The sequence below is a fragment of the Lissotriton helveticus genome, chromosome 3_2, assembly GCF_964261635.1.
Source record: "Lissotriton helveticus chromosome 3_2, aLisHel1.1, whole genome shotgun sequence".
Classification (NCBI taxonomy): Eukaryota; Metazoa; Chordata; class Amphibia; order Caudata; family Salamandridae; genus Lissotriton; species Lissotriton helveticus.
In genome coordinates, this window is record NC_136062.1 from 388,960,639 (window position 1) to 388,986,926 (window position 26,288).

The following is a 26,288-nucleotide window of genomic DNA, read 5'->3' on the forward strand; positions in this document are numbered from 1 at the left end:
TTTGGAAACTTTGAAATATTCCTTAAAAATCACCCGATCAACGAAAACTAAATTACTCACCTGTTACCAGGAGAGATCCCAGTGCTGGATCTTGGTGCCCAGCACTGACCCTAAAAATTAATTACAACTGTGATTTTCCGATAACTCAAATTTTCTCCCATAGGATAACATTGCCTGTTTTTTACCAGAAATTCTTGTCAATTTTCAAAATGTACAAATATTCCTTAAAAATCGCCTGTGTAACAAAACCGATTCCTTTCAACTGTTTACAGGAGATGCACTAGGGTTCAATCCAGGATCCAGCCCTGACTAAGAAAAACCTACGAAAATTAATTGATATTGCATTTACTTAAAATTTCCATAGAGCTCAATGTTATAATTGTGTTTAACTAGTGTTGCATATTGCAACACCTGTCTCTATTGCATTGAAAAGTCTGTTGCTATTTGAAAGTATTCAACTGTAGCATCTCATTCCGAGAAAGTATTTTTATACCTACTTGTGGTTCCAAAATAAAACAACAATATATTTGTATATACAAAACAATTGGCCTACAGTTCAGTTCTTGAATATGTGAGACCATTTGCTGACTGAGTGTGTACAACAAATGCTTTACACTGTCCTCTGATACTGCCTTACTGCTTGACCAAGTTACCACTTTAGAGAGTAAGGTTCTATCTAAATTTAGCCTTCACCAAACCTCTGGGGACTGCGGACTCTGTGCACACTGAACCGTACTTTGGTGCAGTATATAGAGAGCCACTTTCTTACATAATGTCCGAAGCGGGAATAGATTTGTCCAAATTTGGGGATCGTTCTTCCCGTTGGGCTATGGCCAGTAAAGTGTTCTAGGCAGAGGATCTCTTTCCGAAATCTTAAAAGCTGCAGACTGGTCAAATGCATCCACATCTGCACAGTTTTACCTTCGACCTGTGGAACATGTGAGCAGTACAGCGTTAAAAAGCTTTAAACGTGCATAATGGTAGCCTCGGTCTTGTAATGAAATAACTATTGTCCAATTATCATACAGGTAAAATCTTGATTTAATTAACCTTTTGAATGCTATGGGGATTTTTCCCCTGTGCTGGAAATTTATGAACACCATTATTCATGACGAGCTGGGCTCGTCATGAGCGTAGCAGGAGGCTACTGCATGACGAGCCCAGCTCGTCATGAGCGTCGAAGGGGTTAAAGACAACGGAGGCTAACATTATCCCCCCCCCCCTCCCCACCACCACCCTCACACGCTGGTGGAATATCGACTACATTTGTTTGATTCAGAAACCGACTTTTAGTATGAATTATGTAGTTTTTTTTGTATTTAATACTAAATTGTAACACTATAGCGTAGAATAGATTTTAATTTATTACCAGTTTCTTTCCTGTTGTTCTTTCGGACCCTACCTCTCTGTGAGAATCGCTTTATTATCTATACATTTAAAGTAGAAGTAATTTTAAAGAATTTCTGGTTCTCCATCGCATCTCTAAGAGGATGATACCTAATTACCATGACGTTGTATATTGTTGTTTGGAATGTTCTCATTCATGATGTAATGTGTTTGTTGAAGGGCTGCATGTTGGGGCAGCAATACAAGTATATTGCATAATGTTAGCCTACGTTGTCTTTAATGAAATCAAGGTTCTCTCTGTGTGATAATTGGAGAATCATCATTCTTCCACGAACAATGTTTTAAAAACTCCCATCCAAAAACAGAAGTCCTCCCCTCCACGAATGAGATTCATTATAGTGAGTGTACAATTAGTAAGTGTACATTAGGATAGGATGAACATAAGACATCAATAGAGCTCACAGTTTGACAAAGTAATGTAGCTGGGGCATTTTTGGCATTCCCTCTTGGATTACCGCCAAGATTTTTGAAGGTGTATTACATTTGGGGACTGGAGTAGAACGTGAGGAGCAGGGGGTTTATGCTTGTCATTTTCATGTCACAAATCTGCTTTTTGCCTCCTAGGTCACCTTCGGTTTAGTGTTTCTAGCTCAAACGTTAAATGGAATCTAGTTATCATTACAAAGTTATTATCTAAAATAATGATTCTTGCTAGAATTTTAATGTTGGGTAGTCCAAAAGGTGCTTTGTCGAAATGTAACCGTTACTTCGTATGGCACTTACTCTTCAGTCTTTCCAGCGCAGGTAAATACCATACAGGGAAGCGATTCCTTGTTGGTTGTTGCCTTTACCACGTATCCTTTACCACATGGGATATTGCTTTGCAGATAAAAGTGTGAGTAAGGGTGTTACAAGTAAAGGTAGCTGGCGGGGAGGGGGCCTGGAGTAATTTAAGGCTTTATGGGTGAGTAGTGGAAAAGGGGGAATGGTTGGTTTTAGACTTAAGGGTGAGTAGTCGGAAAGGGCTGTAAGGGTAATTTTAGGTGTGTGTACTAATAAAAGGATTATGGGTGAATTTAGCCCAAAGGGTGGGTATTGGTAAAGGGGGGAATGGTTGAGTTGTAGGAAGTTTAAAAAAGGGATTTTGGCAAATAGCCCACAAACATTCCACAAAAAATGGTGGTTTGGGGAGTCACCCCACTGAACAGACCCCGGGGTAAAGGCATGAGTTGTAAAGTCCCGGCAGGTATTTCAGTGCATTGTGAAGGTCAACCCGTTGTAATGTCACTGAAGTGAAGGCATGCAGGGTAAAGACTTGTGTTGTAATGTTTGACGTCTGATGTTCCCTTTTTCAGCTGCAGAATGTAAAATCCGTTAGCCCCAAAGATTGTGGCTCAAGAAGCCACATGGAGCTTTTTCTAGTTTTAATAAAACCAGCATAGGTCCTGTCATGTACATAGTACAACCTAGATACACAAATTGGGAAAAGCCACTGTACTAGCAGGTTTCATATTGGGGATCATGGTGTAAACTATATGAAAGTGTTCATATATGATTAGTTTGTGAGGTCTCAAATTTAAAGATTGTGTCACGATTATAAGCTGTTAAAATCTATACAGTAGCAATATACAGATGTCAACATGTTTAATGTGTTTGACCTCTGCCACCTAGAGGGTGGCAGATGAAACTGCCTTAGTTGGATGCTCTTCTGTTGGTATCCAAGTAGATACCCTCTAAGTCCACTCACTAGTAAATTCTAAAGAGCGTTAGAGTGGGTACGCTGCAATGCAGCCTCTAGTAAAGCTTAGTAAATACTGTGAAGTGCTGCCAGAAAAATCTTTCCAAAGCAGTCTCGTTTTGAAAACGCGCGTAAAAACTCTGGCAGAGCTAGAGCAGGCACACATTGACGACTCTTATTTACTTTTTTTTCACTTGGTTATGGAGATCACATACTTCAGGATAATAAATCCATCACTGAGCCACTTCCTGGAATATGTTTCTTTTGTTTATCTTCCATTGGATTAATTAAAACGAGTGTCTCCATCATAGCCTTTCTGGCATGTCTAGCTTCTCACTAAAATGCCTCCTCCTTCAGAGGCTGGTGTAGAAATCATGTTAACTCTCCAGTACTTTGGTAGCCTTTTCACTGTCAAACTACACCCGTTCATTGGTAGACCGTACCTGATTTGTAGCTCAACAGGTAGCGGTTTAGTCTTTTTCTCCATTGTCCTTTTGCACCTCTTAGCTCTGCCCTCCCTTGCCTCAAGAGACGCCAATGTGAGCAGTGAGGTTCATGAGCCAGTGCTAACTCCAGTTAAGATCATCTCTGGCGACTCTGCAGGCTGGCTCTGTATCATGTATCCTGTCTCAATGCGAATATTGGGGCTGATCTAATTTGATCATGATTTAAATAGCATCTGATTTTGCAGAGATCTAAAACATTGCTCTTTGGACAAGCATTCAATCATATGTAAGCGTGAAACTACCTTACCCTGTTTCCTACCTTTCTTATAATTCAACTAACCCTGTTGTACCAATACAACTTGAAATTCATAAAAATTGAGTGGGCTTGAAGTGGAAAAATAGATTAACATTCCCTCGATTTGTGCAGCTGCTTGATAGAACTGTTGATGCAGTGTTCCACCTGTAGCCTTGGAGCGCTGGCTTTGATGTAGCCCCAAGCTGAGTGAAGCCATGAATTAGGACATACCAATTTATGTGCGAATATCCTGTTACACCTGCCTCTGAAAATGTCTTTTTTCTTATCTAGGTCAGCCTCCTTGCAACCAGTGAAGTTCTTTGTAAGTCAATTATAGCCAGGACAATAGCTAAATGGGGGATAATGTTATAATTGTCACATAAAATAAATAAGTTGGTATTTTAAAGAAAACACTTTTTTAGTGCACTAGGTACAAGATAATGTACACCAAATTGCCGGTTATAATAGTGTAAATGAGTGGTACTAAATGAAAAACCAGTCTTGACTGTTTTCATGAGTGCCAAGGTCTCAGGAGACATCGGGGCTCTGTTTGTTAGACCGAGCCCAATCTTCTCGGCAAAGACACTTCTCTTGGAAGACACTTATCTAGTTTGTTTCATTTCTATAAAAATTATACAAGTATCTAGTGTCGTCATTGGAATATTTTTAGGGCTTCCTGGAGAAAGCACCTGAGAAAAGTACATTGAAAGTAAGTAATCTGGAATGTGAAATGTTAAGGCTTTAATTTGCCCTGACAGCCCTCATGAACAATACCTCTTCTCATTGTAGGCATGAACTGCTCGAAGAAGCCCGAAGGCAAGGTCTACCATTCGCCCATTGGGATGGCCCTACTGTGGTGGTATGGTTAGAGGCAAGTGATCGTTTAAATATTTCATCATATTGTTTGCGCGGATAGAACTGCTGTTACCTTTTTCCTAGTATGTTAGCACACTTGTATTTGATGAGTACAAGGACACATTCTTTTCAGCATCTAGTAATAAACCAAACTATCCCAACAAATGTATTTTGGGGCTGTTTTGCTCTAAAATGTTTTTATAGCATACCTAAAATCTTGTGTTCATCTCTTACAAAAATATCCTGTGCCCATCAGTGCATGGTCACATGATTTCTTCATCCCAGCTGTAAGACTGATATAGTTTTAAGAAATAGTCTGTGCAAGCTTAGTCACACTTTAGTACAATCCCGAGAGCGTTTTTAGTCTTTTGCAAATCTTTTTTTTTTTGTTTTCTGCATCCCATATCAGAAAGGTTTTATTTAACATGTTAACTGGTTTTAACAGGGTCATTTTAACTTTTCCTGCTAATAAATGTAAATGAGAAGCAGGTTGTAGAAGCTGGACTCTTTTCTGTTTTTGGATCCTTGGCAACCTTATAGGTGAAGAAATTCTGTGTTCAATTTCTTAGTTTATTTGTGTAAGTAACTAATATATTGTCAGACAAATCTGTACAGCCACTGGCTTTGCAGGGTATGTGCTAAATCACCTTTGTTGATATGAGCCGCTATGTTAAATTATTTGTCAGATTTCAGATAATTGAAGATGGCATAGAGATTCCTGCCTGTTTTTGTTGGGCAGGCACTAAATATTTTTCAATAGTCTAGCGTTATATTTCGAGATCCATATATTCCTCTTAAAGAATTCCTGTTGGTCTGCATGTAATTTTGTGGTCGTTTGAACACTTCTCTGCTAGACTGGGATTTTGAGGGCAAAAGATACTTGCATCTCCTTTGAGGGAAGTGAGTTAACTGACGGTGGCTCTAGTGTACATATCTTAAACCCAGCGCCAACCAATCAACCTGTTCCTAACTGTTTGGAGCACCACTGTAGGTAGAGTAGGGATGGCTAGCCTTTGTTACCCATTGCATGATAAATGTAATGTTTCAGTGATGGTGACCTGTCACTTCAGTCATTATGTAAGGCTGTTACGTATCCAGAACATCTGCATTCTCAGATAGTGTATTGCCTTCTGTTATATATACCCTTCCCTATGCCATTTGGTGAAGTTTTAGATCCCTTGTAATGTTCTGCAAACTAACAGTAGTTAAATTACTCCGTTATTCTTCAGAAGGATATTGTCATTTTGGTTTGGAGTGTGTGCATGCTTTGCAGTTTTTCAAGCGTGCAGCCTTACAGTTTTGAATATTGATATTAGTCTTGATTTAAAGTGTTCAAAAAGGTCATCCTTTTTAGAATAATTCTTCTATAGGTAAATCATGATCAGACATTCAATGATGGTATGATCTTTTCACCCTGTTTCTTATTTTATTAAGTAGAAATTCGGTTGCGAGACCTGCTCAATCAGCTGCCACAATCTTTGTCAGGATGAGGCACATGCCTACCCTAAATTAACCTGCACTCAACCCTCTGGTAGCTTAGCACAAAGCAGTCCGGCTTAACATAGAGGCAATGTTTAAAGTATTTGTGCAATATTTCAAATAGTAATACAGTGAAAACACCACACAAAAAGCATCCCACACCAATTTAGGAAAATTGAACTTTCTTTAATAAATAAAACAAGACCAAAACAGCGAACCAACCAGTAGAGCTGGAGGTAAGCAGTTTAATTTTTTTTTAGGAAAAATAACACCAAAAAACACAAAATGACAACTCCGTTCAGTTCTGGTGCAACTAGGAATCCAAAGTCACAAGCTAGGCCCGACCACGATGGACTCCGAACCAGCAACAGGTAACCAGTTAGGGCTGCTGAACAGAGAACCTTATCTTGGTTTGCGGAGCGTTACGAGGATCCACATTGAAGATGTCACACAGCTGAAGCAGTGTGTCGGTTCTGAGATCCTTTGAGGCTGCAATGTGAGCGTCTGCATCAAGGATCCTGTAGTCGGGGCTTGCGATGAGAAATTTGGCTTCTAGGCTGCAGTGTGCAGTCGGGTGATGAATTGGGACCGAAGAGCTGCAAGATGAGGGGTGTAACACAGGCCCCCGCAATACCAGGGCCCTGAAGCTCCAAGGTGCCCCCTCAGCACAGCACTCTGGCTGCAGAGCTCCTGATTGAGCCTGGAGGGGGTCCCTCCACGTGACTTGCAGGGATGCCCCCTCGAGTTTCGTTACGCCAGTGTGCGAGACTGCTATGCTGAGTCGTCGTCGAGGCCGCGGTTGACCAAGGTGCATTTTGCAGTGGCAGCTCCGATGGGATGCGATGTGGGTCTTTGAGGAAGCTCCAGTCCACGCAGCAGTATTTATTTAAAATTGTATATAGCGCACAGTTACCCTAGGGCATCCCAGCGCTTGTCCAGACACCACCAGTTCACCCACGGCCAGTTCAGTGCGATCAAGCGGGAAACAGATAAGTTTTGAGGCATTTGCGAAACCGCAAAGTGCAGGTCTCAGAGCGCAACTTCAAAGGGAGCGCGTTCCACAGCATGGCTGTGTTGACCGAGAATCTTCTCCCACCAGTACGAACCCTTTTTACTCTGGGGATTTGGAGAAGATATTTCTGATCAGAGCGCAACGCTCTATTAGCTTTATAAGGCACCGCTAAGTTCCTCAGTATGGGAGAGCCCTTCCCCTGCAGAATTTTGTGAGCTGTGCAGAGGGCCTTAAATTTGACCCTTTCCCGTACTGGGAGCCAGTGCAGAGCCTTTATGGCCGGTTTAGCTGACTGCATCCTAGGCACGCCCATAAGCAGCCTTGCAGCAGCATTTTGGAGTTTATTAAACGTTGCTTCAGGGGCACCCAGAAAAATAGCATTGCTATAATCTAGTCTCGATGTAATCAGCCCCTGAATAAGCAACTTCCTTGATGACAAAGGAAGAAGAGGCAGGACTTTGCGAGCTGAACGGAGAAGGCCAAAACAGACTCCTGCCGTTTTTTTCGCCTGGGTCCTAAACGAAAGGTCTTGCTCTAACCAGACCCCTAAGCTCTTGATCTCTTTTTTCGGGCTCGGGAGCTCTCCCATGCAGCAAGGCCAGCTAGTCAAAGGGAGTGAGGGGGTCTTGTTCCCTAACATCATTATTTCTGTCTTCGAGCCATTCAGCTTAAGAGCTGACTCACACATCCAGGTATGGACTTCCGACAGACAGGAGTGCAATAAATCGGGGTTCTCCACCAGTTGAGATAAGGCGACCACCAACTGCGTATCATCCGCATAACTGACGATTTTAATGTCAAATGGGGCCACCACGTCCTCCAGGGGGGCCATATACACATTAAACAACGTAGGACTGAGGGAAGAGCCCTGTGGCACCCCGCACTGGAGGGGGATAGGTGTTGACCGATCACTACCTTCCCAGACCTGGTATGTCCGGCCGTTGAGAAATGACCTAAGCCACTTCAAAGCAACCCCTGACACACCAACATCGGACAGTCGCTGAATCAACACCTGGTGGTTCCAGGAGGATCACATCCACTGACCCTCCTGAATCCAGAATGCTTCTGGCTTCATCAACGACTGCCAGAAGAGCAGTGTCGGTGCCCTGGTCTGACCGGAATCCAGTTTGTGAATCTCGCTGCAGGCCATTCGCCTCCAGGAAGCCTGACAGTTGTTGGTTCACCAACCTTTCAGCGATTTTACCGAGTCCCAGTAGCGATGCATTTGTTCGGCTCAGGTTTGCACCACACAGCAGAGGAGATGAGTCTGTTCCGTTGGATACATAGAGGCTGGTAGAGAACCTTAAGCCCACTCTCAAGGGTCCATGACTGGCATGGCACCACTTAGCAGAGTAGGTTCATAGATGGCAGAGACCATGTGCAAGTGAAAGGTTGTGGGAAGCTGTTGTGTCCCACGTTTTCTGGCACAGCATCAGACTCTGAGAGTGATCACTCCAGTCAAGACAATGCCGGTCTGTCTTTAGTACACAGCCGTCTACCTCAATCCAATTCTTTTTAGGACGAGGTCCCAAGCCACAGAGAGGACAAGGTAGGAACATGCGGAGAGGATGGCACAGAAACCAATATACACCAGGAACCAATATTACAAATGGTAGATTCTTCTCCTAGTAATTCAAATTATTCCAATCTTTAATTTATCATCATGTGCTGAATCAAACTGAATTGAAGGTTCTTAATGATGGCTTGTTTTTATGTACCTTCACATAAAAATTTTGCTTTTACTACTGTGATGGTGCTAATCCATTTCTTTAGGTCTATTAGACTAAATTACTACTTTTCTGACAACCCTAATTTATTTGTACAAGATACCACTAGACTTCACTCTCCCTCTGCACTTGATCCTGCTTCCAATATGTTGTCTAAAGAGATGACAACCTTTGAAAATATAATATTACCAGAAATTGATTTGCTATTCAAAGAACAAAAATATGGAAGTACAATCTGACCAAATCTTAAAACATTGCATTTAAAACGTATCAACTCACAGAGGAATCCTAATAATATCTGCTGTCAAGGTGGAGGCATAGTGCTGCAGAATAAATTTGACTATGTCAGTAAAGCTCTGAGACAATTTGACAATCCTTTGCATTATAATAAGCTCAACAGGGATCCCACCGCTAACATCAAAAATTGCATTCTTAAATTAACAATTAGAGGCCTAAATGAGATATGGTTGCGATAATAAGAATTTGAGTATTTAAAGGAAAAAGATTATGTGAGACCAGCCTTTTACACTTCACCCAAATTCATAAGGATGACCGGAAACACTGGGACGCCCTATTGTTGCAGGGTGTCAATCTGTTCTCCAACCTTTGGCACAATCTTAACTTTTCTATTAAACCTTTTTTTTCCCTTCCAAAATCCTATACGAGGAACAGTCTTGCTGTGATTACACAGAGTGAAGGATAAGTGTTTGAGGAAAATCACGTTTTCCTAGTTACTATGGGCATGGAAAACCTATATAGGGAGAGGAGTTGGCCTAACGGCTAGGGCGGTCAACCTCTAATCTGAGGAACTAGGTTTGAGTCTTGGCAATGAAGCTGAACAGCCTCCGAATCTGGGCAAATCACTTAATCTCCCTGTGCCTAACAAAAAAAATTAATGTGTCCTCATGTAACGCAACTGGTGCCATGTAGAGCGTTCTCATACCCAATTCAGGTCAAGTACTATATAAAACTCTGTAACAAAAATAACAAAAAATATACAAACATTCAACAATGTGATGCCTTAAAGACTAGATTGTATTCTTGAATCTGTCAGAGACCTCATGAAATACCCACAAGTTTCATCATCGAATGTGCCACAATAGCACTAAAGTGGAACTACTTCACTTTCAATGGGGTGTTCTATGTGCAAGTAAAAGGTGTTGCAATGGTAGCAATTTTTAGATATAGCTAACCTCTGGTTGTCAGCATTTGCAAAAAGAACCATCTATAATAACAACCCTTTCAAATATAACATTTGAAAATGGTTACGCTACATTAATGATATTTTGATGAACTGGAGGGGTTCCTTTTCCTAATTATTGAAATTTCATCAAAAGATGAATAACCAGAATCAAAATCTACAGTTTTCTCTAGAACACAACAAGTGTTTCATTATTATGTGCATATAATGATTACAAATGCTTCAGACATCTTATACACATGCTTATATACCAAACCCTCCGCAAGAAATACCCTGTTGCAGTACAATAGTCATCACCCACAGAATCTTAAAGATCATCTTCAGTTTTGGCAATTTTTATTATGCAGCGTAATTGTACCCATATGGATGAATATTGTAAAGAAGCCAAAACTATCTAATTTGGTTTCCTGGGGTTGTCCCTACCGAGTGGTGAAACGCTCACTGAAACAAGCATGGTACTCTGACAGGGATTCACATCTTAAGGTCAAAGAGAGTAGCAATCCGTCTTGTTTAGTATGTGTCGCCACGTTTGGTACTGAATCAAACAAGATAAAATGAATTATACTAAAAAAAACTGACCTCTACCACATTCTGAAAACCTTGAAATGGGATAAACCCCTGTTTAGACAGATTAGTGATGTACAGCATTCACTACAACCTATGTACCAAAATATTTTTTTTCGTTTTATTTCATGTTTCTGTAGTCGCATGTTACAAGATAGTGCATTTGGTTGTATTTCTTAGTTGGATCTTTGTGTGTCCTTCACTTTTTATTATTGAAATTGTTAGGGCTCTATTTATATTATTTCAAGATGGTGCGCTATTCACTTTGCATCTGTCTAAATCGTGCACTGCGGAAGACGGGCTTCTAATAAATACACGTTGTTGAACGCCCCCGTTTTGACTTGTCCGTTCTTCACTTTGGAGGACGAATCTGGCGGTTCAGTTATTTGTTACCTTCTACAATTAATGGTTTGGTCCCTTTTGTGACCTCTTGGTTCAGTATTTGAGGGCTTTTTAGCAATGGTTTACTTTCCCCCTCCATTTCAAGATGTTGTGACTTTGTTTTGATAGCTCTATATGGAGCGGGGGCAGAGTATGCAATTTTTAGTGTCCTTGCTCTGACTCGTTCACCAAGTTCGACTCTGGGAGGTCCAGACAGACTGATAAATTTGCTTTACCGCTGTCGCTGCTTGTAAGTTTTTATTTAGACTTGGTTCCTTGTTTGTCCCCTTTTCTTGGTCCTAAATTATTTAGAATGTGCATCTATACCATAGAGTAGCATGAAAGGACCATACGAGCATTGATATATTTTGACTTCTGTTCATTTTGGTAAGCTTTGGTTTTGGTGTTGGTGACACATATTGACCATTTTTACTTTTTTTTAATTAGATGTTTCCTTTATTTTCATCACAGTTGTGAGTTTTTACCACCTAGTGAGACTTATACTAGTTTTAAATGGCACTAGGGTATACACTTTTATTTGTGTTTTCTATTATGTAGTAGGCGTGTAGGCACCTTGGTGTTCTGTTTTATTGTTTGCTTAATTTTTAGCTGGATTCAGCTGGGACTTGTGATAATATGACATATTGTGCGTGAGGGGGGTCAACATTTTTGTCTTCCTCTGACGTACCAATTTTTGGGGATGTTTTTTTTCTTTTTAGTCATCTTGGGATTTAGTTCCTCCGGGCCATTCTGTCATCTTTTGTGTCCTGGTAATGGTCTCATGGACAGTTTTGCCTGCACAAATGACCACACGTGCATTTGCATCTTTTGGTGAAAGAGAATGGATTTCTTGTTACTTATGCATATTTTGTTAAATTGATATATTGTTTGACATTGATCACGCTGTAGAAACAAATACTTCTGTTAGGTCAGTGTGGTTGATGACTTTTATAGTATTGAAAATAGGCAACATAGAGACTTTCGGTTTTGCTGCTGGCTATGGATTTTGTAAGGTCTCAACGTATCATGGTTGGACCGTACTAGGCGAAAATGATTGTTATATACAGAGCTTATCTCAAACTGAGTACGCCATTAGGCACTAACAAGGTCTGCATATATCGTGAAGGGAGGATGATTAGGCATACTGTGAGGTTTCAGATAGCATAGGAGCGGGGACGATACTTTCATACAGTAAAGGGACCGTCAATGGTCGATAAGGACGCTGAAGCAGTGCGGGCACAAGGATCTGCACATACCTTTCAGGACCTTTCCATATGATTGTTTTTCAAGCAGGAGATAAGTTTAGTGGCTAATTGATTGGCCATGTCCAGCTTTGAAATTTACTGAACCATCTACACTCCTTGTACCGATACCAGGACTTGGCCCGGGATTTCACTTGTTTTACTGGGAACTGGTTTGGGAACACGTAGCTGCTGACTGGCGATTCCGGCTCTGTACATTAGCTCGTATGACAAATTTTTTAGTCCAGTCAATAACGTGGCGTCTGAATCGAATGTTCATGCCTTGAAAAAGGCGAAACACAAGTCGTGTGCTGGGAGTTTATTTACATTTCCTATATATAAATAAAGGACTGCTGAACAGCAAGAAGACTGACCTATCTGGATTTCTATTTTTGATTAATATTGTTGTTGTTTCTATTATCTAGTAGAGGGTTACCTATACCCTGAGGAGTGATGAATACAATGAAGACTGAATAAGGATTAATGGTGTGCTGCAAAAGCCCTAATTTTTTGTGTTCGAATTAGTATTGAAAAAGAAACCTTTTTGAATTTATATGTGATATTGCATATGCTATACTTTAACGTGTCTAGTAAATAAAATGTATAATTACAAAAGTGTCTTCTTGTTGGTACGCCTTATTATAATTTGTATTTTTATTAATTTGATAAAAGATTTAGATAAATAGACTAACTTAATTAGCAATAGAATAAGTACATAAGTGACTCCTTCAAGAATCTTGTGTTCTCTTAAATTCCTAAAAGTGACATTTTCAAAATTGTAATTGATAGTCCACTTTACTATAAGTTTGAACTTTTCATTACAATTCCAGAGACACTAAACCTGAACTATTTATCTGTTCTCATTTGGAAATAACACTTATGAAATGTAATAAGGCATGTTCTCCTATAGGACAGGTAGGTCTTGCAGTAGTGGAAAACGAATTTGAGTATTTTTCTCGAATAGGACATGTAAAACTAAAAAGTATGTGAGGCTCGGTGAATTTTTATGCCCAGCATTCGTTATAGCAGACCGCTAGCCTTATAGTATTGTTTATAAATTGATTGCACCTTTTAAAAAAACGTTATTGCTCATTTGTACATTTCTCTGATTTTCAAGTGAACTTACTCACCCTTCGTCTTGTTTGCCACCTGCACCCCGGTCCACCACGGGGCTCTCCCGATTGTTGTGGAGGGTGCAGGCTGATACAGGCGGACAGGATCTCTTCAGTTGCAGTTGGGTGCAGAGCACCGCGCTTGGAGCCTATATTTGCCACAGTGGTCTCCGTCGCGCTGCGGACGCGCGTTGATAATTGCAGCGGCTATGTAATTATGTAAGGTTCGGTGAGTTTTTATGACAAGGATTAGTTATAGCAGACAGCTAGTCTTATAGTATTGTTTTTAAATTGGTTGCACCGGTTAAAAACAACTTTATTGCCAATTTGCACATTTCTCTACTTTTCAAGTGAACTTACTCACCCCTCGTCTTGTTTGCCGCCTGCACCCCGGTCGACCATGGGGCTTTCCCGATTGTTGTGGAGGGTGCAGGCTGACACAGGCGGATCTTCTATCTCCTTCACACTTTTAAGCCTGACATACTCCTGTTATCAGAAACCTGGCTAACCACCGAATCCACCCCTGATATCTTAGCTGCTATCCTGGACAACTACTATGCCCGCCAGGCCAACAGGCTTAAGAGTAAGGTGGGGGGTGAGGTTGCGGCCATAATCTCAGTCACACAAATTTACTTCTCTAACCACATCAATAATTTCCTCTGTTGACAGTCTCCTTTTTAAGCTCTAATTCAATGGCTCCTTATTTACCTGTGCCTCCTCTCCACATGCCCAATTTCTCTAAATTATTCGGTAATTTGATTGCGGAGTTGGCTATTAACCATGCCAGAGAATTGATCATTGGCGACTTTAACTATTGGCCACATGATTTGCGAGAAAGCTCTTGCTCTGCAGACTTTACTGATTTGCTGATAGGAATGAACTTCACTCAGCACAACAAAGTAACCACCCACATGAAAGGATCAGGCCTGGACCTCCAGTCTCGATATCACTGACCTACTAATCACTCCCTGCACATGATCTGATCACCACCTTATTTTATTTTCCATTGCTAATCCCTTAGTCATCAAAGCTCCTCCACCAAATTCTTCCATGGTCAGTAACTGGATCCGGGTAGATATCACAACATTTTGTTCCCAATTAGCCACCTCCTTGCCTTGTACCGCTCAACCCACGTGCCATCTGGCCTCGCCACATACTCGGACAGAAAACATCAATGCCTGTTTGGCCTCGGCGAGAAATAGTCTGGCTCCTCTGTAAACGCTTAACGACAAGAGGCCCCATGATGCCCAGCATTGGTTTACTAACATTCTCAAGAACAAGAAACTTGCCTTGCGCCAAATTGTGTGCAAGTGGAGAAAGGACTACTGTCCCATCAAAAAATCCATCTTTATATCAGCCCTTAAAGACTACAAAAGTGACATTCCCAGAGCCAAATCAGATTATTTTTCTCTGAAAATCCTGGAATCCACTAACAAAGCTAAAGACATCTTCTCCATCGTGGACGAACTCGTAAAACCTGACCGTATCACTGTTAAACCCTCCCCATCACAATCCCTCTGTGACTCTCTTAATACTTATTTTATTGACAAAATTATCAATATCAAAGCCAGCATCCCCAAGGCCACCTCATCCACTGATCCCGGTTGTGTCTATCGTAATCCTCCCCACCTTGATCTTATTCCACTGATCACTTGCGAGGTTTTCTTTCCCCTCCTCAAAAGGGTTCGCTCAGGCTCCCCGTTGGACAGTTGCCCTCCTCATATTGCCCGGGAGCTCTTTCTCCATATTCCTGAACCTCCCTTATCGCTCCTCAACAACACCCTTATCACGGGCACTGTCCCTAACCTCTTCAAGACAGCGGTAGTTGCTCCTATCTTAAAAAAAACAGGCTCTGACCCCTTGTGCTTACCAACTTCCGCCCCATATCGCTGCTACCCTTTCTGGGTAAAATCTTGGAGGCCTATGTAGGTAAATGCCTTAGCACATTTGTGGAACACTACCATTATTTAGACTCTCATCAAGCTGGCTTTAGGCCCGAACATTCTACCGAGTCCATTGTTCTGACTGTTCACGACGAACTCCTAAAGGGGGCTGACCAAAAAATCATGCAGGCACTAGTGCTACTGGATCTGTCGGCGGCTTTCGACACAGTCCACCCCAACTTGTTGGTTGATCAGATCGAGTGCGCCGGCATCAGGGGGCCCCTCGCTAAGATGGATCATCTCTTTTCTCAATGATCGCTACCAAGCGATTCGTCTCTCCAATTTTTCCTATCAGAAAAAAAGAATGATCTGCGAGGTCCCCCAGGGCTTTTCTCTCTCCCGTCTTCTTTTTAATCTGTATATTTTCCCTCTGATTTTAGAGCTTCGAAAGAGAGATGTAGTTACTTTTAATAATGCTGATGACCTCCAGCTTGTTTTCAATATGGTTTCATCACCCTCCTCTATGGAGAACTTTCAATCGACCATGAACTTAATCAGCAACTGGATGAACTTAAACCAGTTAAAGCTCAACCCTGAAAGACTGTGTTGATCCTTTCTAGGTACTCAGCTAACCCTTGGAACTCAAACTTCTGGCCCTGTTCTTTGGGATGCCCACCCTCCCCAGTCAGCACGGTCAAAAGTTTAGGTAGCACAATTAGCAGTGATCTCATCATGAAGGCCCAGATTAATTCAGTGGTTTCCGCTTGTTTCTTCCACCGGCGAAGAATTCGGAAAATAAGCAGATTCCTATCCTTTTTGGCTCTCCTCCAAGTTACTCTGGCCTTGGTAATTTCGCGTATTGATTACGCCAATTCCTTGTACTCCGGAATCCCTGCATACCAATCGTACCGGTTACCAATGGTACAGAATCAAGCCGCTAGGCTTGTTAACGGCCAGCCGAAATTCCATCACGCGATACCCTTGCTTAAGAGTCTGCACTAGCTTCCACTTACCCAGCGCAGCCTCTACAAACTTGGCTGCCTGATCTACAGAGCCTTGTCCTCCCATGTACCTGTTTTTATTGCCACTAGAATGCAGCGATATGCCCCCTCTCGCGAGCTACGTTCATCCAGTCTGAACCTACTAACTCATTGCTCATTCAAACGCAAAAAACATGGTGGACTTAGATTCTCATCCCTGGCCCTCACTTCTGGAACACCCTCCCACCCTCCCCCGCACTGCATCTAGTTCCTTCCTTTCCTCAGTGTAGGAAATCTCTTAAGACATGCCTCCCACTATGCGGGAAGCTACCATTATAACATTACTAAAACGAGGTAAGCCCCCGGAGGACTGTGCCTCATACCGGCCGTTATTTCTACTTAATGTGGATGCCAAGATCTTCGCGAAAGTTATTGCTAATCGCATTAGCCCCTTGATCCCGTTCCTGGTTTTGCCCGAACAGGCAGGCTTCGTTACTGGCTGTACCCTTACTTACAACCTGCGCACAGTGTTTGCAGCATTCCGACGTACTTGTCAGGACATACCGGCGGTAGCGGTTTTCCTCGACATGGAAAAGGCATTTGACTCCGTTGAATGGCCTTTCCTGCGAGCAGTGCTGCAGCGAATGGGGGTGGGAGACCTCTTCCTTCAACTCGTGAACACACTTTATAATTCGCCCACGGCTAGCGTTAGGATCGGCGCGGTTATGACTGAGTCCTTTTCAATTTATCGTGGCACTCGACAGGGCTGCCCGCTTTCCCCTCTCCTATACGCTCTCGTAGCGGAACCACTAGCTTGTGCATTAAGAGAATACCATGGTCACTGAGGAATTCGATTTACAAAGTATAATTTAATTGTGTCCACGTACGCAGATGATACCCTGCTTTATGTAAGGAACCCAGAGGAAAACCTCCCCAGAGTGCTTAGGGAGGTTGTACTGTTTAGTTCGCACTCCGGTATTAAAGTTAATTGGAGTAAAACGGTAATGTTTCCGCTCACACCAGCCACGAGTCGGGTAGAATCGGAGTACCCTATACAGTGGACCACAGATGTGGTCCTATACCTGGGAATAAAACTTCATACAGATTCAGAAGTGGTCCTGCGAGAGAACTATGGGGTAGCGGTTTCCAAACTGGAGGATGTGGAAAAATGGAAGGGTCTCCCCCTCTCCTTAATGGGCCGAATTTCATTGTTAAAAATGACGGTACTCCCCCGGTTTTTGTTCCTGTTCAGCAACATACCAATGGTGCTATCACAGGCCTTTTTTAAACAGCTGCACGCGCTGGTGTTGCGGCTGGTGTGGGATGGCAAACAACCCAGAGTGGCGTGGGATATACTGATACGATCATACGAGAACGGGGGACTGCAAGCCCCTGATCTTGAACTGTACTACTGGACGGCTCAGGGTGCTCATGCTTATGGATGGATGCATGGTCCTATGGACGCCCCTCACATCCGCATTGAAACTATAGTGACGGACCCGACACCAGTGCCGGCTTTACTTGCCAGACCACGGGATCGCCGTACTGGTCTGCTGGACTCGATTAATGTGGTTACGCATGCCTGGTATCACCTTATGGATGCACAGGTCTGCTTGTTGCTGTACGCACCGGAAGCCAGGATTGACTGGTGTGCATGGCTTGGCCCCTGCAAAGACCGTGGAGTCTTATCGGCTCTTGCGAAACTCAATGTCCATAAGATGGGAGATTTGTTTCTGGGCGGAGTGGTTAGGCAGTGGAGCGAGGTGTGTGATGGAGAAGGTCAGGAGGCCACGGCACTCACGCAATTTCAGTACCACAGAGTGCGGCTGGCTCTTAGAGACCTGCTGGGGGACGACATGACTGAACCCCCGACCGTTACAGTGTATAACGATATAGTGACGGCCAAATCGCCCACCAGGCTTATCTCACGGATATATCATGGCATACTAGCTGAGAAGACGACACACTATGCAAAACCACGGTTAGCCTGGCAGGCTGACATTGAACAGGACCTCCCGGAAGACACATGGAAGTACTGTTGTGCTAACATTAAACCGGTGTAATTCAATGGGCGTCATCGTCTCTTACATTTTAAATTCCTCAACAGAGGTTATTACACTCCTGAGCGACTGTGCCGATATGGTTTACGTGATTCACCTAGATGTGAGCGTTGTTCAGCACAGACGGACGATTTTTTTGCACCTTGCCTGGCTTTGCCCGAGAGTTGCAGCCTTCTGGAGGGCAGTATTTGATAAACTGAATGAGGTCTGTGGTCTAACGCTGTCCCCCACCCCACTGTTAGCGTTGCTAGGCTATTCCAAGGGAGTGCTCCCAGAACACCGCAGATTGGTGGACATGGCGTTGTTGGTTGCCAAGCGGTGTGTGGCTCTTACATGGATGAGGGGCCCAGCACCTACGGTATCTGGGTGGTCACGTGATATGTTGTATTGTTGCACACAGTCGAGCTTGTACAGTGAGCTTATGCCCCCCCGCAGTCGCCCCAAGAACTACTGGGCGTTGTATATGGAGAAGAGACCTGTCGACGGTAACGAAGGTGCAGGTGTTATGAAGCTGGACGCTGACACAGAGGCTACTACGAAACCTTAATATAAACTTGGTCTACATGGGCTGGATGGGGAGGCTATCCTGCTGGTGCCATTGTTATTGAGGGGAGGGGTTGATGCGCACTTGACTAACATGTTGATATGCCACTATTACAATTACGTGACCTGTTGTTAATGCATCTCCGCCTAAGCGCCAAGAAACCGCTGGTGAACGTGCGCTCAATAAATAGATTTATCATATCATATTATATCATATATGCCCTACTATATAAGTACATTGCACCCTGCTCTCCTCGCTGTCCAGGACCTACCCGAGGGGTGAAAAGAAGGATCTGAAAGAGACCCGTTGGTGATATATTCCTTACCTTAGAATATCCCCAGGTGTCGGACTGGATCCGGAAAGTTTTTCATCAGCAGTACCCCTGCGTGTCAGAAGGTGGCGTTGTGCGACTCAGCGTCCGTTGCTGGCGTCGTATACGCTGAGATGACGTCACAGAGACTACTTAGGTGCCACCCATGCGCGCTTACGTCAGTTCTTTCTTTTACCGCGCCAGCCAGTGCAGATATGGTTAGAGCACGTACCTTAGTCACTTTTTTATTAACTTTTTTGAGACTTTTTGTCTCCACTATTTTGAGTCTTTGACTCCTGGTGCCACGTAGGGATGCCTGGGTTTAAATCCTGTAGTGCCTGTCGCCGTGCAATATCAGTGGCTGACCCCCATGCCGTCTGTCTCTACTGTTTAGAGCGCCACCATGTTCTGACTGCCTGGCCATGGCTCCGAAGGCCTTATGGCAGCGTTCCCGTAAGTTCCTAGAGGCCCGGCAGTCATCTCCGCACCGTTAGAGATCTAGGGGTCGATCAAGGGACCGATCGTGGAGCCATCATCATCGTTCCTCGGGGTCGAAGTCTTCACACTCTGAATCGGGTTAGAGACGTCATAAGAAGTCGTTGAAGATGCGCTTATGCTCTGACGTCCCCCCGTTGGTCTTGGTGACGCAATGGGTTCCGTTTGTACCACCTCTGCCCTTGCCTGGGTTTCTGGACAATTTTGCTCCGGGTTGAGACCCTAACTGGCATACGGAGCCGGATCGGCGCCGTTCCCGGTGCCGTTGAACCATTTATATTACCCTGTCCCTCCCCTGCAACCTGTGCCTCGGGCAGTGGAGGAGGGGGACGACTGGGAGGGGTTTGAGGACCCTCTTGCACGGCAGTGCGAGTCGGAGTAGGAGTGGGCTGAAGAGTAGGAGGATGCAGGTGGCCTTGACCTCTCCTCTGAGCCTGGTTTCCTTTCCCAACCTGCTGTGGCCATGGAGGAGGGCGCCACATACACTGTGTTGCTCCGTAGAGCAGCTGAGGCCCTTTACCTGCCTACGGTAACCAACGGCAAGCTCTATGGAGCCTCTGCTACCGTTCAATGCAGCGTTAACGGATGTTTTAATGGGCACCTGGTCTAGACCAGCCACGGGTGTCCCTGTGGATAAAAACGTGGCGAGGCATCATCGCCCGGCCCCGGGTGACCCTACCTATTTTACGACTCGCCCAACTCTGTTGAGGCCTGGTCTTCCAAGCCTCCACCTCCCAAAGTGCATTCCCTACCGCCCGCCGGATAAGTAGCTGGTACAGTTTGGCAAGAAACCGTTTTCCTCTGCCAGCTTAAGGCTGCGGTCGGTGAATACCGCATGCCTCTTGGGCCGCTACTCCCACGCTGTGTGGGACACGGTTGCGCAGCCGCTGCCTCACTGTCCGGAGAAAGTTCGGGCAATGCTTTCCCAAACTGTGGCTGAGGGGAAAGATGCAGCAAATTACGCCATCCGGTGTGGACTAGACACAGCGGACACGTTGGGTAGGGCAATTTCCACCCAAGTGGCCCTCCGTCGTCACGCCTGGTTACGGTCCACTGGGTTTTCAGGGGTTGTTCAGAGTTCCCTTATTGACATGCCTTTTGATGGTACCCGCTTGTTTGACGATAAGGTAAATAGTGTGCTGGAGCGTTTTAAGGACTCCCGGGCTACGGCCGAGTCCTTGGGTTTCTCCACCACGCGACTAACCACGTCTGCTGTTTGTTCCTTTCGTGGCCACGGAAGGGGCACTCCAACACCTTCATGCAGCCAAAAGCCTGTGCAGAACAACCTCATCGCGGCTGCGGATGTTGTTTCTGTCGTGGCGGGACAGGGGGCCAATGTGTGGGACAGTCCACTGCCGCTCCCCGAGCATCTGCCTCAAAACCTTCCTAGTCCGCGCGGTGGGCGGCAGGATTTGCCATCACCGACTCTGCTGGTGTTCGGTCACTTGGGACAGGTGGGTGCTGCAAATCGTCAGAAGGGGCTACTCCCTCCCCTTCAAGTCTGCCCCCCCCCCCATACCACCTCATTTCCACCACATGTTGGGGGATCACTTTGCATTTCCACCGCATGTTAGGGGATCACTTTGTGCTTCTCCAACAGGAAGTCACGGCCCTCTTGGCCAAGGGGGCCATTGAGCTGGTTCCTGGGCCAGAAGTAGGATGTGGTTGTAATTCCCACAACTGGTCCCCAAGAAGGAGAAAGGCGGCCTGCTCCCCATCTTGGACCTCAGGAACGTCAAGCGCTACTTCTGGAAGGAGAAGTTCAAGATGTTGACTCTGGCTCAGGTCTTGGCTGCCCATGTCCCTGGAGACTAGATGTTGGCGTTGGACTTGCCGGACGCATATTTTCATATCTCCGTCCTTCCGGCCCACTGGCATTCCCTGCGGCTCGCAGTAGGCCAAGAGCACTTTCAGTTTGCCGTGTACCTTACTAGTGCCCCTCGGGTGTTCACAAAAGTGTTGGTGTTGGTCGCAGCTCATCTGTGTGGATCAGGGGTTCCAGTCTTCCCCTATCTCGACGACTGGCTGTAGAAGGCGGGCTCGCCCCAGGCAGTCGTCTCCCACCTACAGACTACGGCCGACCTCCTGCTTTTTCCGAAGTCGCACCTGAGTCCCTCTCAGAAGCTCCCCTTCATCGAAGCGGTTCTGGATTCGACGCAGTTCAGAGTTTATCCTCCCAAGCAGCGAGTCCGGGATATTCAGGCTATGATTCTGATTTTTCAGCCTCTATCCCAGGTTTGAGTCAGGATGACCCTCCGGCTCCTTGGCCTCATGGCCTCCTGCATCCTGTTAGTGCAACAAGCCAGTTGGCATATGCGGGCTCTGCAGTGGGACCTGAAGTTCCAGTGGGCACAGCATCAGGGCAACCTGTCCGATCATGTCCAGATCTCGGAGAGCACTGCACGACATTTGCAGTGGTGGCTCACGGATCGCAATTGGGTCAATGGCAGATCCCTCTCCCTTCCCCAACCAGAGCACACAGTGGTGGCGGATGCGTCCCTCCTGGGATGGGGCTGCAACTTGGGAGAGGCAGAGATCAGAGGCCTCTGGTCTCTGGCGGAGTCCCACCTCCATATCAATCTTTTGGAGCTTCAGGCGTTCCAACTTGCACTGAAGACATTCCTTCTCTCTGTCCAGGGAAGTGTGGTGCAGGTGTTCACGGACAACACCACCGCCATGTGGTATTGCAACAAACAGGACAGGGTGGGGTCGTGGACCCTATGTCAGGAGGCTCTGCGCCTCTGGACATGGCTGGAACATCAAGGCATTACCTTGGTGGTTGAACACCTGGCAGGTTCTCTGAACTCCAGGGCGGACGAACTCAGCCGCCGGTGCATGATGCATCACCAAGGTATCTGAACTCGGACTTGGCTCAAAGTCTCTTTCTGCAGTGTGGAAAGCCTTGCTTAGATCTATTCGCCAAGGAAGAGAACGGTCAATATCATCAGTTCTGCGCGTTGTAATTTTCAAGGCAGCACTCGCTCGGCGACGCTTTTCGTCAGGAGTGGCGCTGCGGTCTGGTGGACGCCTTTCCACCTATACCGCTTCTGCCCAGAGTGCTGTAGAACTTTCGGTGCGCCCGGTCCCAAGTCATTCTAGTGGCTCTGGATTAGGCACTAAGATACTGGTATCCCGAGCTACTTAGCATGGCGAACGATCCCCCGATCCGACTGCCTCTTCGGGAGCATCTTCGGTCGCATCAGCAGGGAACGGTCCTCAACCCGAACCTGTCAAGCCTCCACCTCCATGTGTGGCGATTGAGCAGCAACAGTTGACAGCTTTCGACCTTACTCCTGAAGTCTGTGATGTCATTCTGGAAGCCACCCGTCCCTCCACTAAAACGGTATACGCCTGCAGGTGGAACAAATTTGTGACATGGTGCACAGCAAAGGCTGTGGATCCATTTTCTGCCCCTCTTTCTGAGTTCCTTCTGTCTCTTCTCTCTTTGGCCCAGCAGGGCTCTGCTCTGGGCACTATCAAAGGTTTTCTTTCGGCCATCTCCGCCTTACTACGGTTTCCAGCTCAGCCTTCTATTTTAAGTCCCCGGTTGTTAATCGCTTCCTCAAAGGCATTTCCTCCCGTGCCTTTCATAATGCCTCAATGGGACTTAAATCTTGTCTTGACCTATCTGATGTACGCTCCCTTTGAGGCCCTTCATAACTGTCCATTACGTCTTCTCACTCTAAAGACAGCTTTCTTTGTAGCTATCGCGTCTGCCAGAAGAGTGAGTGAGCTCCAGGTTCTTACTTCTAAACCTCCTTTCCTTTCTATTCATCCAGACAAGGTGGTTTTAAGACCCGTCCTTCTTTCTTGCCAAAGGTTATCACGCCCTTCCACATCGGACAGACCGTCACTTTGCCCACCTTCTTTCCACATCCTTTAAAAGAGGAAGAGAGGTTCCACCGTCTGGAACAAAATGTGCGCTCTCGTTCTATCTGTAGCACACACAACAGTTCCGGGTGGATGACCAACTTTTTGTTGGCTACGTGGGCACCAAAATAGGTCTGGCCATGCACAAACGAACCATCTCTCGGTGGGTTGTTCTGTTCATCAAAGCATGGTACACGTTGGCTAAGAAGGAGCCTCCTGTGGGGCAGCGTGCCCATTCTACCAGGGCAATGGCAGCTAATACTGCCTTGGGACGCGGTGTTCCCTTTCAGGACATTTGTCAGGCAGCTACGTGGGCCTCTCTACACACGTTTACCAAGAATTATTGCCTTGACAGTTGAGTCCAGAGAGATGGCTTCTGTGGCCGTGCTGTTCTCCGTGACTTTCTGGTATAATCTTGTTTGCAGACCCACCACCGGGGTTGGTGTTGCTGGGGTATCTATTCTAAGGTAAGGAATCTATCACTAACGTTTTTCTTTCAGATGCACAAGTTACTACATGTGTAACAATATATCTATATCTGTAAGAGACATTAGTTAGTGATAGATTCCTCATTACCCCATCCATCCACCCCGTTCTGCGAACTGATTTCTAAGGTTAAGGTCATCCCTTTCAGGGCCATAGTTTCATGACACCAGTGGTCAGTTTCTTGCATGGCTCTGCGTTCCTGGTGCGAAAAGTTGTGTACAGAACTGACGTCCGCGCACATGGGTGGTGCCCAAGTAGTCTACGTGACGTCATCTGAGCGTATACGATGACAGCGACGGACGCGGAGCCGCATGACGCCACCTTCCGATGTGCAGGGGTACTGCCGACAAAAAACTTTCCCGATCCAGTCTGACGTCTGGGGATATTCCAAGGTAAGGAATCTATCACTAACTAATGTATCTTACAGATATAGCGTTACACAAGTTGTAACTTGTGCTTTGAGTCTGGTAAAAGGTTTGCTTTGCCAGGTCGAAATGGCAGTTTAAAACGGCACACACTCAGTCTGCAATGGCAGACCTGAGACATATTTAGAGCAACTTGAGTGGGTGGCACAATCAGTGCTGCAGACAGACTATTAACATAGGCAGGGACACTTTACTAGGGATTTCTAGTAAATTAAGTAGGCCTATTGGATATAAGACAATCTAACAGGTTTTAGGGAGAGAGCACAAGCACTGTTTAGCAATGATAAAGTGAGTCCTAAAAGCAAACTAAACAAATTAAGCAAAAATAGGACGAGGGAGGGAAAAAGGTTTGGGGATGACCCTGCAGAAAAGGCCATGTCCTGCCTTTCTTATTTAGACTCACACTTACTCTATTGTAGATACCCTTCACACAGAAAACAAATCTTGACTGGTGCACCCTACTAGGAACCAATCCTGTGTGACTTGTGATCGCAAAGATCACAACCAGGTGATCCAAGAATTACTTTTTATACCTCACTATGAATAAACGTTATAAAAATGGGAGTCCCATTGAGGTTGTCAAGCATAAGGAATGATCTGAAACAGATTTTGAAAAATAGGAGTATTGTTGCCTTCACTTTTTCAGAATCTTAATCAGAGTACAGTTACTTTGTCACCAGTTAGTGTCGTAAAATATGGCACCATGTTGCCCCTTCTGCAGCACTACCATGATCCCCCCACTCTCCTTTGCTTGCTAGCCGGAGCTGTGAAGCTTTGTGACTGTTTAGGTTCTGAAAATACCCTGCACCCATACGGCTCATAATAGAACAGCATGTACTGGCGGTGTGTGTGGTTACTTGAAAACAATTATTGCAGTGCCAGTCATATGTTACCTCCCTAATTTAAATAATTAGTTACTAACATCACAAATCTATGTAATGTCTATATGTTCGAGGCATGTGGGCTGCTGAATTCATATCTGTGCATAGATCGCCGCCTAGTGTTGGGTCCGGATGATTGCACATTGTTGTCCTGGAAGAGTCTTCGAAGTATCACAAGATAGGTGGCTCCTCCCTCGGACTACAGTGCGCATGGGCATCCTCTCCATCCTCAGATTGTTTTTTTCCGCCATTGGGTTCGGATGTACCTTCCAGCACTCCAAGTTCGGAATCGAAGAAAAAACTTTTCAAAAAGGCCAATAGGCCTTCGGATTCATCGGTATTTATGATCGGTACCGATAAACTTTCTTCAACATTTGTTTGCACTCCGGTCGTCGAATCGGGCCGTTAGGCCTTCTCGACGCCACGTGGACCAGCGGTCGATGGAATGAAGTGCATTCAAATACTGCCCGTAGTGCAACTCAAAGTTCACGCACACAGATAAGCATCCTGTGTGCAACAAATGTTTATCTCCAGATCATAATGAACATAATTGTCTAGCTTGTGCCCAGTTACGGTCCAAAAAGACGATCCGGCATCGGCGGGCGGCAAGGCAAGAAATGCAGAGGTTGGCACCGGAGCCCGAGAATATCTTCGACGATGAGGAAGAAGTAGTTGACGCCGAAGACTCGGATCAAGAGGAAGATCAATACTCCGAGCACGACTCTGAATATTATATCGACGAGGAAGAACAAATCATCGATATCGAAGAATACGATCAAGACATCATAGCTGTCGAAGACGACTCCGATGACGAGGGGCGAACCGTGAGTACACCGCCCCATACAGACACTACATCTATATCAGAGACTCAGGTCGAGGCATCGCCAACAGGCCTTAGCCAAGATCTAAAAACTGGTTCTATAGCCCCGCCATACCGCCCGGCTAAGAACATACAA

General features: G+C 45.1%; 1 protein-coding gene across 22 annotated transcripts in view; it reads left to right on the forward strand.

Moving 5' to 3' along the window:
• The window catches only part of PPFIA1 (PPFI scaffold protein A1), an 807,831-nt gene that overhangs the window by 559,151 nt on the left and 222,392 nt on the right, over positions 1-26,288 (forward strand). For all 22 annotated transcript variants that reach the window (XM_078684274.1, XM_078684276.1, XM_078684283.1 and 19 more), the window contains one exon: positions 4,616-4,697. In XM_078684274.1, coding sequence (XP_078540400.1) covers positions 4,616-4,697 — 82 coding nt within the window. The remainder of the gene's footprint in view (positions 1-4,615; positions 4,698-26,288) is intronic.